Source organism: Anser cygnoides, chromosome 6 (assembly GCF_040182565.1).
Source record: "Anser cygnoides isolate HZ-2024a breed goose chromosome 6, Taihu_goose_T2T_genome, whole genome shotgun sequence".
NCBI classification, from domain to species: domain Eukaryota; kingdom Metazoa; phylum Chordata; class Aves; order Anseriformes; family Anatidae; genus Anser; species Anser cygnoides.
The window spans coordinates 31845771-31859274 of NC_089878.1; the positions used below are offsets into that span (position 1 = coordinate 31845771).

Sequence of the window (13504 nt, forward strand, 5' to 3'; positions counted from 1 at the left end):
CTGGAGGAGACCCCAGCCCCTTGGGGACCCCCCAGCCTGAGCCCCCCAGCCCTGCCCAGCTCCCACGCCATGTCACACCTGTCCCCAGGAAGCTAGGACACGTTTTGGGTGGGAGGGGGGTGTCCTTTCGGGCCCCCCAGGATGCTTTGAAGAGGCAGAGGGGGGACTGCAGACCCAGAAGTCTTGCTGGAGTCCTGAGTTTCTCCATCACAACTAAACGCCCAGCTCAAGAGGAGCAGAAACCCCTGGCGGCGAAGCCCCTGACCCCTTCCCATGGCCACACCATCTGCCAAACCCGACCCAGTTTTGCAAATCCCCTTCCCAGCCCTCACCGCCGCACACGACCCCTGCCCCCAGCCGTGCCAGCCTGCACGGCACGCAGGGGACAGCGCTGCTTCAGGGACACGTATGGCACCCCCAGTCCCTGCACCCCACAAAAACCCCATGCCGGAAAGACCCTGCCAATTCGCTAGCCCGGGTGGTGGCGGCAGGCACTCGAACACGGCGGGGTCCTGTCTGGGAGCCGGGTGGGACAGAAACCCCCTTCCCCCTCACTTCTCCAGCTCGATCCAAAACGCAAGGCTCCCTCCACTCCATTCCCCCCAAAATGAACATTTCCCACGTTCTCGTTTCCAGCCAAGCCCCCGACTCAGAGCCCTGTGTCCTCCAAACAGTGGCACGCACCAAGCTGGCATCCTTGCAAACCTTGTTTTGCTCGCTTCACACCTTTTTATTTTTTTCCCCCGGGTCCCACAGCTCTGGGCACCCATGGGAGGGCAGGCCAAGGACCCCAAACACGCACACCTGCCCCAGCAGGTTTTGACTTTAAGGACTCCTTAAAGGAGAAAGAGAAGGGGCTGAGCTTCCAGTGCCTGCCGGGCACCCAGCCCACATCCCTGGTGTGAGCCCTGCTGGCCTGGAGCCCCGCAGTCCCTGCTTCTCCACCCCAAAATATCAGGTCAGAGGACAGCCCCTGCCTTGCAAGCAGCTGCCGGCTTGCATGCCCAGCCCAAACATCCAGCCGAGCCCGCGGATGCTCCAGCATTTCCCCCCACGGGGAATAACCCGAAGGAAGGAGGACAGCCTCCCCACGGACCCAGCTCCAGCCTAGCCGGGTCCCCGCTGACCCAGGAGCAGGGTGCGAGCCCTGTGTGCCCCCCAAAAACCCACCCGCCGAGCCCTTACCTCGCGGCGGTCGGAGCGCAGGGCGGCGGAGATGGGCGGGCTGGGGAGGGGGAAGCGGATTCCTTCGGCTTTAGTCAGCTGGCGAAGGCGAGAGCAGAGCCAGCGGCTCCCCTCCCCGCAGAGCCCGGCCAGGGGACGGAGCCAGCCGCGGGGGGAGCGCCGCAGCCCGGCAGCTCCACGATGGCTTTAACAGCCCCGGCCTGGCCCATTTGGCTCCCCGCCTCCGCGCGCCCCGGCTCGCCCGCTCCTCCGCGCTCCCCGTCCGTCCTGGTGGCCCCCCCGGAGGCAGGATCCGGCCCCGCCGTGGGAGATGTTCCCCATGGGGGTGCCCAGCAAGACGCCCGCCCCGCCGCAGCGGGGACAAACCCGCGGCAGTGACCCCCTCTGGGGACGTGGGGACCCACGGAAAGGTGCAGCACTGGTGTCCGCCACCCTGTTCCCAGCACGGGACGGGGAGACGAGGCAGGAGGAGGAGGGCACCGGCATAACCCCAGGAGGTTTCGCAGCCAGGGCTGACCTGGGGAGCTGGTGCCCCCCGTCCGTGCCCCCCCAGACATCCCATCCCCTCCATCCCGGCCAAAGGGTACACCAGGAGGGGAGCGCAAGCGCGTGAGCGCGGCCGAGCCCGGCGCCAGCAGCATTACTCAGGTGGGGATTTAGCAAGTCCCCTGCAGATGTTGGGCTTGGCCCAGCCTCGGCAGCCCCGGTCCCGGCCTCGGCACAAAGCGGGGCCGGGCAGGGCTGGCCCGCAGCGGGGCCGGGGCTGGTACGGAGGAGGGAGGCAGGGGAAGGATGGACAACGGGTGCAGCGGGGCGAGTGGGTCCAAGGGGCTGTGGTTACGGGGAGCTGCTGGGTTGGAGACACATGCGTGGCCTTTTGGCACCACCTCGCACTGCCCCAGGGTTGTCCCAAGCCTGGTGTCCCCCCACTCTGCGCCACCGCCATTACGTATCCAGCTTTGCCCACCTGCCCCAAAACTTCCTCGGCAGCAATCCTCCAGCAAGCTGCAAAAGCGGCAGCGCTGCTACAGCTTGGCCCCGCCAGGAGAAGCAACGAATCCTTCATCCACCTTGGACCGGATCATGTGAACCCCAAAAACAGCCGCGGGGAAGACCCACCGCAGCAGTGACTGCTGCCAGAACGCTGGTGGGAACTCGTCACGGAGCAAGCACCAACCCCACAGCCCCGCTGAGGAGGACGAAGGAGGGCAGGCGGAGCCACCAGCCGCTAGTGCCACGCGGGGACAGATGACGTGTGGCAGGATGGGGACGGGGGGTGTCCCGGCACACCCCGCTTTCACAGACTCCCACGGGGCAGCCCTGGGCCAGGCGGGCAGCAGGGACCTGCAGAAGGCCAGCAGGGGGGTTCGCGGAGCAGCCCGTGCCTGGGTACCCTCTGTGCCAGAAAGCCAGACATGGGGGTTCAAACCCCCCCTGCCATCCTCCTGCCCCTTGGGGCCCGTCCCCCCCCCCCCCCATCCCACCCAGCTCAGCACCCCCTCGGTGCCCAGCCTGGTCCCCAAGCAGAGCCACGGCGAGGGTGGCGGGTGCAGGGGCCGGCGGAGACGCGGCGCGGGGCGGGGGAACCCACCGGTTCGCGGGTGATCCCGACTTCCCTGGCTGCCGCCTCCTCCGGGAGCCTTCGCCGGGCGGCGGGGAGCGGCAGTGGCAAAGGAACGGCGCGGCGGCTGATCCCACCCCGGCTCTGGTCCCGTCCCCCCCCCACACCTCGTGCCAGCCTCGGTCCCCCCCCCCCCCGCCCCACCGCCGCCGCCGCTCGCTCGCGCCTGGTGTGCCAAAAATGCCGGCGTGCGATTCCCTGCCCAAATAAGGCCAGAACAACCATAAACACGGACCCCTCGCACCGCCGCCTCGCACACCGCCGGCCCCGATCCCGGCCCCATGGCGCACGTGGGGGCCCCCGCGGCCCCCCGCGGCCGCCCTGCCGGCCTGCCCACCCGCTGGAGCCGCCGAGAGCGAGGGAGGAAGGAAACCGAGCTGGAGAGGGGGGAAAGAGACAGCAAAACCGTGCTGGCTCCCAGTTTCCACCCAGACAGGAGGCTCTCCACCAAAAGCCAGCGGGAGGAGGATCGGGGGGGTCTCCCTACTCCATGGAGACCCCACAAGGGGCAGAGCTGTGTGCCCCCACCCCAAAGGCAGCCTGCAGGAGACAGCTGCCAGGACGAGACCCCTGCGGGGACGGGACGGGCGAAGCCACCCAGGCTCCCACCCTGCACAGCCGGTGACCTTCAGGGAAGCCGGGGACCGCAGCTGTCCCTGCCCCAGGGACGTCTGTGTGGATCAGGCCAGGAAAGTTCAGGCATCTGCTCGGCCACAGGTGCTTTGGCCACCGGGACGCAGGCCCGGCACCCTCAATATATATAAAATACAAGCACGCCCTGTCCCTGGCGAGCAGGCGAGGGCAGCCAACATGCAGCAGCCAAGCAGGGGCTCGGGGGCCTTCTCCCAGCTCCAAGCAGACAGTGCGGGGACAGCGAGGTGTCCTCGTCCCCAGCAAGGGGAAACCGAGGCACGGCAACATCCCGGTGGCCCCGGCAGCCGCCCGCGGCCCTGACCTTTCTCCAGGTGCTTGGCAGGCAGCGGCGGCTCGGCCCAGGCTCCCTCGGCGCTGTCCTCGCGCTGGATGTTGAAGTTCTCGTAGGAGTCCCAGCGGATGAGCGGGTCGGAGGTGTTGTAGTCCACGGAGACGCTGGGCCCGTTCTCCAGGTGCTCCATGCCTGGGAGGACGAGGGACTGTCAGTCGGGACGGCATGGGTGGGATGGGGTGAGGGAAAAAGGGGGAGGCACGTGGGGTAAGGCAGGAGCGTCACGGACGGGGCTTTCTCCCTCATTTGGGAGACAATTGGAGGGGCACCCAGGGTGTAAATATAGGAACGGGGGCACCAAGAGGGACAGATGGGCTGGGGGGTACATCAGGACGCACAGACAAGGTGTACGTGGCTGGCTGGGGCTTTTGGGGTTGCCTGGGGACAGGCAGACGGACTGACAGAGCGTGCCTAGGGCTGGGCTTTTTGGGGCAGGGAGCCCTCCTCGCAGGGTGAGCCGGCCGTACCTTGGATCTTCTCGGGGCCGTAGGAGAACACGAACTCCACCTTCCCGTACTCGGGGAAGCGGTCATCTGGCAGGGAGAGAGCAGAGCAAAGGGACCATCCCCATCTGTCCCACCAACCACACACGGACGAGCACCCCAAATGTGCCCAAAGCTGCCCTGGCCAGCTCAGGGGCAGGAGCTGGTAAAGGTTTTCCTTGGGCAACGATGCCCAGATTTGGGATTTATGATGCTGTCACCAGCCAGGATGGGTTGCGCTCCCCATCAGCGGGGTGCCCAGCCATCCCAGCAACGGGAGCAGCCTCAGAGCCACAGGAGGAGCTGAAAAGTGGCAGAAGGGAGGAGGGAGACGCCGCGGCGGGCAGCGCGGTTACCTCTGAACGCCTCGTCCAGGTCCTCCTTGCCGAAGACGATGTCCAGGTCGTGCACGGCGCACGTGTGGAACTGCACGCGGAAAATCACGTCGCGGGTCGGGCTGCGAAACTTCTTGTGGTAGCACTTGAGCTGCGGGAGAAGCAGAGATCAGGACGAGTCCCCCCGCTACCAGGATCCCCCGGGACACGAGGAGCACCGGGAGGCCGAGCGGGGGACGGGCTCCTTACCAAGATATCGCCCTTCAGCAGCAGCCCGGGCTCGATGGTGATGCAGATGCCCGTCTGGCTGTCCCCTTGCACGTTGCTGCGGAGAGGGACAGCATGTGGACACGAGCGGCGGCGCAGAGACCTCACAGCACCCTGCCTCCTCCTGCCCCTTCCATCCCAGGAGCTGCCCCCCTGCCTCAGTTTCCCCTCCTGCACCCCACAAACACCCCGGGGGGCTGCCTGCGAGCGGTGGCATCAGTTTTTGGCGCTGGGGGAGGCGGGAAGAAGGGTGTTGGATTTCACAGGCGAGATAAACCTGGAGTTTATTACCGGCGTCCCATAAACAGTCTATTAAAAGCCGAAAGGCGAGGCTGGGGTGGCAGTAAATCTCGGCTAATGGGGGCGCTCGGCCTGCAGGGAAGGGAGATCCCGGTTCAGGGGGTGAGGTGGGAACACCCCAAAGGCGAGGGGCTCTGCTCCCCCTGAGGGGGCCCCCCTGCAGGCTGGGTGTGGGGCCAGGCGCTGGGGGAACCCGCAGTGGGATGTAGGCAGCTGGGGAAATGAGCCCCTTTGCCTTCCCCTGTGCCTGCTCCCTGGGACCCCGGGGCTGGTGGGGTTGGGAATGGGGGCACAGACCCTGCCCCGGGTGGCAGCACTGGGAAATGGTGTGGGGGTAAATAGTGGGGAGGTGAAATTGTGGGGAACTCTTCCTTGGGATGAAGAGGAAGGCCACTGTGGGGGCTCTTCACAGCGATCTTCTCCGCACCCAAGGGATGGGGATGCGGGATGGGGGGCTGGCGGGGTGTCAGCCCTATAGGATTCCTATAGGGAGGGAGAACCAGCGCTGGGAGGGTGCCTCGTGTCACGGCACGTCGGTCTGTAGCCCCACGGGAGCTCTTGGGGCAGGAGGAGCATCCCTCTGGCCAGCGGGAGGAGGAACGTCTCCGTGTGTCTCCGTGTCCCCAGGGAGGGCGAGGTGTCCCCAGCCCCAGGCTCCGCACAGCCCCAGGCTCCCTCTGCTGATGTGCAGAGTCACTACAGCCCCCCCCCCAAGCAACACGGCCCAGGCCAGCCCAGTATGGCCCAGTATAACCAGTTACAGCCTCTAAGAAAACCGGGAGCTTCTTTTTTGTCACCCAAGGAACCGGGGGGAACCAAAAGGGCTAAGCACTGGGACCGCAGGGGACTTGGTCTTGAATGTCCCCATCTCCCCCCAGCTGCGAGCCCCCCCCCCCGCCCCGAGCTGGGCAGGGATAGTTACTAGATCCCCGAGGTGTAGACGGGCTGCATGGCCTGGTAGATCTTCAGGAAGGGCCGGCAACCTGGAAGACATCAGCGGGGGAGAGAAGGCGCGTTGTTAGCCGGCGGGGCGGAGGGGCCGGGGCAGGGCTTAGTCACGGGGTAGAAATCCAAACAGGGATGGAGCCAAGGCAAACAGCCGCTCCCCGCCTCGGCCAGCCCGCACCGGTGGGGCCGCCAGCCGCGGGCAACATCTGGGGCTGCGGTGGGGTGGGCAGAAAGGGATGCTCGGGGCTGGATGGGGCCGGGAAAGGTGGGAGCCCCCGCAGCCCGGCTGGGTGCTGCAGGACCGGTGCGGGGCTGGGGGCTGGAGCCGGATGCTCCCCAAGCAAGGCATCCCCTCCCAGAGCCCCGGTGGCACTGCACCTCCCGCCCAAACCCCATTGCTAAATGGGAGGAGGTAAAACCGGAGAGGGAAAGGGTTCAAAAGGCCTGGGAAATTGTGGGAAACGTCGCCCCTGGAGAACAAGGGGGCTGCACGGGGCTGGGCTGGGGGGAGCTGGGGGCACGTACCGCCTTTGGACTCGAAGTTGGGGATGCCGTGCATGATGACGTGGTGGAGGAAGAGGGGCTTGTTGTTCATCTTGATGCTGCCGGACAGCAGCCCGCTGAAGTAGTGGATGTACCTGCAGGGGGGACGGGCAGGTCGGGGGCCGTGCCGCAGCGGGGCAGCGCCCTCGGCCCCCCCCCCGCCACAACCACGGGGCAAAACCTGGGCTGTGACCACACGCCAGGACCCACCTCCTCTGGGAGGGCTGTCCCACCGGCACCACCTTGTCCTCGTAGAAGCGCTTCATGGCAAACCTGTCCAGAGCCTGGTCGGCGCTGCGGGGACGAGGGGTAGGTGAGGGGAAAAGGGAGGCGGTGGCACCGGCACCGTCCCCGCCTGGGGGGCAGCGGGTCGGGGTGCCCCGGGGCCGGGTACCGCTCTCACCTGGCTGAGATGTTGCTGTAGTGCATGTAGGCCGCCACCACCACCCCCAGCCGGCCGCGGTTCCCCTGTGACAGCAAAAAGGGACGTCACGGGGGTGGCGACACCCGTCGGCACCCACACTCCATCCCACATAAACACACGCGACCGTGCTGGCCCCCGCACACCGAGCCACAAACCACGGGCTCCCTGCACCCCTTGGCGTGCTCAGCCCCAGCCCTGCAGCCCCCCCCCGTGTCCCTCCCCGCTTTGGGGACGGGCTCCAGCCCACCTTGTTGTGCAGCACCACCACGTTGTGACCCGCCGCGTTGAGCCACGTGTCCATGGCTTTGCAAATGCTGCAGATCTTCTCCAGCGCCGGGGTGTGCAGGTCGGGCCACCCGAAATCCAGCACCTGGGAGAGGAATTGGGGGGGGGGGGGGGGGGGGACACAGCCGGGGGTCACATCCACGCCGAGCTGTGCCCCCTCTGCAGTCTCCAGCGGGTGTGTGAAGCCCAGGGCAAGGGCACAGGGTGGGGAAAAGGGACAAATGCCACCGCGGTGCCCTGATGCCTCTCCCAGCCTCTCTGCCATGACCCTGTGTGCGGGGGGGTGCTGGGGGCCCCAGATCTTAGCCCCCCGCAGGGCGCCCAGCTCAGCTGCCCTGGGGGTCCCCACGTTCCCAGGGATGGGGACAACGCTTCAGGGGGAAGCAAGGGAGGTCTCCAAGAGGTGCCAGCTCGGGCTGGTGGGGGCAGTCCTGGTGCTCTTCCCCGGGCTTTCCCTCCCCTGCCCCTCCACCAGCTTGCAGGGGGTGGCTGTTCCCCCCCCCAGCAGCTTGCAGCTGATCCCACGGATGGCCCGGCTGCCCTGCCCCAGTCCCCAAAGCCCCCTGCTCCCCGCAGGCATGACCCACCTTGGGGTGAAGCTTGCTGATGTCATGTCTCCGCTCGGACAGATTGAAAAGCTTCAGGGAAGAGGAAAGACAGAGTGAGGGAACACCTTCCTCCCCAATAACCCTCCCACATCTTCCTCACCCCCGAAGCCTCCCCAGATTCCCCCAGGAGAGATTTTCCCGGACACATTAACCCCAGTAACGCCTTGCCACGGGGCACTGCAATGGCCAAAAATTCACGTGAGGTCCAAAAGGGACCAGAGAGCTTTGACCCAGCCCCTTTCCCAGGCGGGCAGGGCCCCTCACCACGTAGTTGTCCCCGTGCTTGGACTTCAGCATGTGGGCCACCTCGCGGAGGTTGCTGCGGAAGTTCTGCTCCTCGGCCGCGCTGGGGTAGGAGACGGCGATGATGCGCTCCGTGATGTACACCAGGTCCAGCTCGCAGCTGCTCTCCATCGCCGCCGTCACGCTCATGCTCCTGGGCGAGGGAGGGGACCGCCGTCAGGACGTGGCACCGAGGGGACACGGTGACACTCCCCGCCCGGCACGGCCATTTGGGTTAAGGGGCATGGGCTGGGACAGGTGGGGACGCAGGGGTCGGGCTTCCCGTGGGTTTTTCCCCGCTCCCAGGTGTCGTTGTGTCCCCGCCACCGCAGGTCCCCATCCCCATGTGGTCCACGAGGCGCACGTGGACTCTACCTGGACGTTTTGCGGCGTGACTGCCCGCTCCTGGGGGATTTCGTGGTGTCCTAAAGAGCCAGAGAGGAAAAGCGAGTTATTGCTGTGGCTCTGGAGTGGCCGAATGTCCCCAGATGCAATGCCAAGGCTGGCGCATCCATCCCCAGCACGGTGCCCTGTAAGGGCCAAAGGTACCGCTGTCACCAAGTCCCATCCTGGGGGCATCCCGGTGGCACCAAGCACCCCATTGCGCTGCCATCCCTGCCACGGACACAGCAAAGAGCAGGGTCACCGGGCACGATGGGGACAGTGCGATGGCACCAGGTGACAGCAGGGGACGGGGCAGGCTTGCAGCCCACAGGAGGCTCGCGTGGCCAGGCACCGCCGTTTGCTTTGGCCCCGGCTCCACCACGCCGAACGCCGGGAGGAAATGTTTGAGCTCTCAGAGCAGGAAACTTCTATTTATGCATGTTCTCCGGCCTCAAGAATTTCATCTGCAGCCGGTTTGTTGGGCGACTTCGTGACCTCAGCCGAAAAACAAAGCAGGGTTTCCAAAAAAAACCGCTAAGGGAAAACACGCTCACACCTCATTAGTTTTAGTATCTCCCGCTAACAAGCAGGAGTCCTTTAAAGGCTCATCTCACACGGGCAGCACCTCCCGAGCCCCGGGAAGGACCTGAACCCCATCCACAGGAGGATGCAGAGCTGCAGGACATGCCACCACCCTCCGGGGGGCTGCAGCTCCAGCTCGGGACACGGCAGCGCAGCCTTCACCCACCCTGTGGGGTCCTGGGGCACGACCCAGCCCGGGGCAGGTTTGGCGACGTGCAACCAACATCACCTCCCGCTGCGGCTCCTGCGTCCCCAGCCGGTCCCATCAAGGTCACGGTGCCCGGTGGAGCTCCATGGGAGGCCTGGGATGGCCAACGGCCTCCCCGATGAGCTGCCTGGGGGCTCAGCACCCCTGCCCGAGCCCTTGTGGGTGCCCGTGTTACTGAGCCCTGCTAGAGGGGCTGGGTGGAATTGGTGCCGCAGAGACCCTCAGGAGCAGGGACCTGGGGTCCCCATCCAAACCTGCCTCCCCCTCCTGTCACCTCTGCATGTCCCCAGGCTCTTGGCACCATCCAAAACCCACAGGTCTCACCTGCCTCCAGCCACTGGCAGGGGGACGTGAGCCACAAGCGAGGCAGAAAGACCTGGAAACTCCCCAGGAGAAGCAAAGCCGGCAAAGAGGGCTCCTGGCTCCCCACTGGACTTTCCCAGCTGCGGGTTCTCTCTCTCCTGTTCATCAAGGGCTGGAGACATGACCCGAACCACCGCAGGGATGGGACAGCAGCCTCCCAGGTGAGGAAGGCTTTCATCTCCTCTTCCTCACGGCAACCACCATCCTCCGTCCCCACCGGGGCCCGCTCCATCCCAGCCCCGGTGCGCGCGGAGGCAGGCGAGCAGGGGGAAGCCGTCTGCGTTGACTTTGGCAGGGCGTTTGTCTACACTGTCTTAGCAATTTCATGTCCACAGATTAAATAACGTATCCCCAGCTCTTGGACAGGAAAGCCGGCTTTGCGGCAAAAGCCCCGGCCTCCTCTCCAGGGCCTCTCCACCGGGCTCTGCCACCGCCTCCGCCGCTCGCCCCGGGCACGTCCCTTAACCTTCGGCACGGCCCCCGGCTGGGGGGTCCCGGCAGCACTGGGAGGGCCTCAGGAGCAGATTGAGGGGTTCTGGCAGCGGGATGGTTTGCGGCGAGAGGGCAGGCACGAGAGATCCCCAGCAATGTCTCGAGGAGGAGGCCAGCCTCCTCCGGCACGGGGCACTTACCGGGGTGTCCGCCTGCTGGGTGATGCTCTCCCCTGGGGACGGCTGCGGGCAGACAGGCAGGAGGAGGGGGGGAACGAGGGAAAGGAGACAGAGAGAGGGAGAGAACGGGAGAGAGAGGGTGAGAGACACATGCACACACACATATAGAGTGGAGGCCGGGGTCAGAAGTTCCCCCTGGCTATTTCTGGCCCTTCCTAGGAAGCGCTCCGCAGTGCCGTTTCCTTCCCTGCCCGCGCCCCCGTGGGAAGAACGTGTCCGTTCTTCCTAAAAGCCGGGAATCCCTCGAAACCCAAGCGTGGCACTGGGGCGACGCGGAGCCCTGATGGGGTCGAGGGCGCTGCCCCCCTGCCTCGCGGCGGCTTGCCCCCCACGGGACTGCAGTCACGGATGGAGAGCACCCAGCCCCGCCGCGGCACCCACACCCCAATGCCCCTTCTGCATCCCCCGGGGCCAGACCCCCCAAAAGGGACGCTTCCCACATCCCTCCTCGCCCCACAACCCGCGGGGGGGCCGGGAGCGCTGCGGTGATTTGCAACAAGGCAAGCAGCCCCCAGACTCAGCCGTGCCCCCCCAAAGCAGGCGCTGGGCGTTGTAGGGCCACGATGCGACGGAGAAAACAACGGCACGAGCCCCGCACTCTGCCTGGCCGCGGGCCACCCCTCTGCACAGCTCCCTGAGATAAACGTGGTGCTGTGGGAGGAGGGGGAGGGTCCCCGGCAGGGGATGCTCAGGAAGGGGCAGGTTTGGTGAGATGTCTCCTGCGGCCTCTGGAGCTTTGAAAAGGGGCTGGGGCCAGGGGAGGGCAGTGTCCAGACCGCAAGGATAGGGGCAGGGGACAGATCCCACTGCCTGGTTGGGGTGCTTGGGGGTGGCACAGCAAAAGGACCCAGCTGGGCAGCTCATGGGGGTCTCGGTCCTGGGACCAGGGGCACAAAGCAGACCCCAGGACCGGGCTGTGCCTCCCTGCTGAGCAGGGGGCAGCGCTGCCACTTCCAGCCCTGGCAGCGGGGCAAACCCATTTCGATTTCCTCCCGAAGCCGCAGTAACGGTCCCAGCTCGAAGCCAACACGTTTTTGCCAACGATAAGTGCCCGAGGCGGTGCAGGCAGAGATCAAACCCAGGGCAGATAACCACGGCGGGGCCCTGCTCACGCGCTGCCCTTGTGAGCTGGCAGGGGGCCGTGCTGAGCATCCTCTGTGCCACGGGGTGCCCGGTCGGGGCCCCTGGGGGGCACAGGCACCCGGCACCATGCCAGGCTGCCCAGAGCCCTGCCGTGCCTGGCACAGCATGGCAAGGAGCACGGCTCCAGCCCTGCTCCCCCCACGCTGGGGGGACTGGCTGTTGGGGTGGGAAGGGTTCATGTCACCCCAGATGCCCCAGAGCCTCCATCCAGCTCCGTGCACATCCGTCTGCTCATAAACGGCCCCAGGAGGGACAAAAGAAGCAGGGTGACAATAGCAAGGGACGCTAACGTGCGGCCTTGGGCGCCCGCAGCCAAAGGCACATCTGCTAGAGCCATCTCCGGGCGTGCAAGAAACCGCCCCGGCTCCAAGCTGGGAGGGGAGGCCCCCGGCTCCAGGGGACACCAGAGCCCAGGCCGGTCACGTCCCAGCCGCCTGCCCTCCTCAGGACCTGCGCCAGCCCCTCTCCCCGAAAAGCCCCAGCTCCGGGGGTCCCGGGACGGCTCCACACGGGGCACGTGGCACTTACCAGCTCATAGTTGACAGCGGGGGAGCACGGGGTGGCAGCCTGCAAGGGAACAGAGAGGGCACGAATTAATCCCCGCAGCACCCGGCACGGGAAGGGGACAGGGCACAGCATCCCCCGGGCAGGGCCAGCACCCAACAGGGAGCGATGGGGACACCAAGCCCATGGCCCTGCCACCCCAGGCAGGAGCACAGGCACCGTCCCGAGGTCACGGCTGGGCTCCTATGTGACAGGGGCGGACTTGGGGACACCCCACGCCCTGTGCCGGTGGCCATGCCACGCGTCCTCGGCCAGGCATGGGCAGCCCCAGCCCCAGGTGGGCACGGCGGGGCTGATGGCAGCAGCTCCAAGCTCCTGGAACAAAACCCAGCCCGGCCTCGTGAGCGCTTCTGCAGACGCCAGATGAACAGCCCAGCTATTGTTACCTTAATTACCAGCGGCAATTACTGACAATTAACCTTGGGTTTTGCGTGCGCCCCAGCGCGCTGGGAAGCAGCAGCACGCCGCGCTGGGAGAGGCAGCGCCTTGTTTGTTGGGGCCGGGAGCACGGCGAGCAGCCGCTGCAGCCCCATGGAGGCCTGGCGATGCTGGTGGTGGCGAGAGGCTGTGACTCGGGGCACCTCGTCCCCTCTACTCCCCACATGTGTCCCCGGGAGCAGGGACCCCACTGAGCCACCCCCTGCCCCCCCGTCCCAGGCACTGATGCATCAAGGTGATGAGCTCTGACATCCAACACCACGCAGGGGCCGGTCCCCAAGCACCATGGCATGGGGACCCCCTGCACCCCACTCTTCCTCCCTTGCCACGGGCTGCAAAAAGCAGGTTTTGGGCAAAACCCCACTCTGAGCAGCCAGATCCTAATGGTGCCCCCTCCCTCTCCAGCCGCCGGACCGTTCCCGTCCCGCCTTCGTGTTTTGTTCGGGGGTTCCTCCTCCTCCTCCACCTCCTCCTCCTCCTCCTCCCGCTCCCTTCCCCTGCGCATTATTATTATGATTTTATTCTAATGCAGAAACGCTTCCATAAAAGGCCCCTTTCCCTGCCCCGCGGCGCTGGCCCCGCGCCAGCCTCCCTGGAATGTTCTCCGGCAGCGAGCCGCCGTGGACGGGGCCGGCACGGGGCTGCGCTGCACCCCACGCTGCGCCCCACACACACACCCCCCCCCCAAAGGATGCTCACACAGGTTCCTCCACACCCCGGCCCCCCCCCCAAAACCCCAGTTCCCGAGGCTGACGATGGGGGAAATGGGGGAAGCCTCTCCGCTCCCCCCCGCCACGGGACACAAGGGCACTGAGGACAGGTAGGGCGCATGCCCACCCGCCCTCTGGTTTCCACACCAGGCTTTCAGGCTCCAGATGCTCCTTCG

The 13504-nt window shown here is 66.3% G+C and overlaps 1 protein-coding gene across 16 annotated transcripts in view; it reads right to left on the bottom strand.

The window, feature by feature from the left end:
• Positions 1–13504, bottom strand: part of TNS1 (tensin 1) — a 55488-nt gene that overhangs the window by 26554 nt on the left and 15430 nt on the right. For 13 of the 16 annotated variants that reach the window (XM_066999021.1, XM_066999015.1, XM_048046976.2 and 10 more), the window contains 14 exons: positions 12145–12183; positions 10435–10476; positions 8641–8690; positions 8248–8419; positions 7963–8013; positions 7338–7460; positions 7070–7134; positions 6877–6960; positions 6649–6761; positions 6098–6158; positions 4858–4933; positions 4630–4759; positions 4259–4324; positions 3762–3923 (listed from right to left, as the gene is read on the bottom strand). In XM_066999021.1, coding sequence (XP_066855122.1) covers positions 3762–3923; positions 4259–4324; positions 4630–4759; positions 4858–4933; positions 6098–6158; positions 6649–6761; positions 6877–6960; positions 7070–7134; positions 7338–7460; positions 7963–8013; positions 8248–8419; positions 8641–8690; positions 10435–10476; positions 12145–12183 — 1234 coding nt within the window. Of the gene's footprint in view, positions 1–2776; positions 3096–3761; positions 3924–4258; positions 4325–4629; positions 4760–4857; positions 4934–6097; positions 6159–6648; positions 6762–6876; positions 6961–7069; positions 7135–7337; positions 7461–7962; positions 8014–8247; positions 8420–8640; positions 8691–10434; positions 10477–12144; positions 12184–13504 lie in introns of those variants that run through there. The other 3 variants (XM_066999013.1, XM_066999018.1, XM_066999020.1) reach the window with 2 other exon arrangements.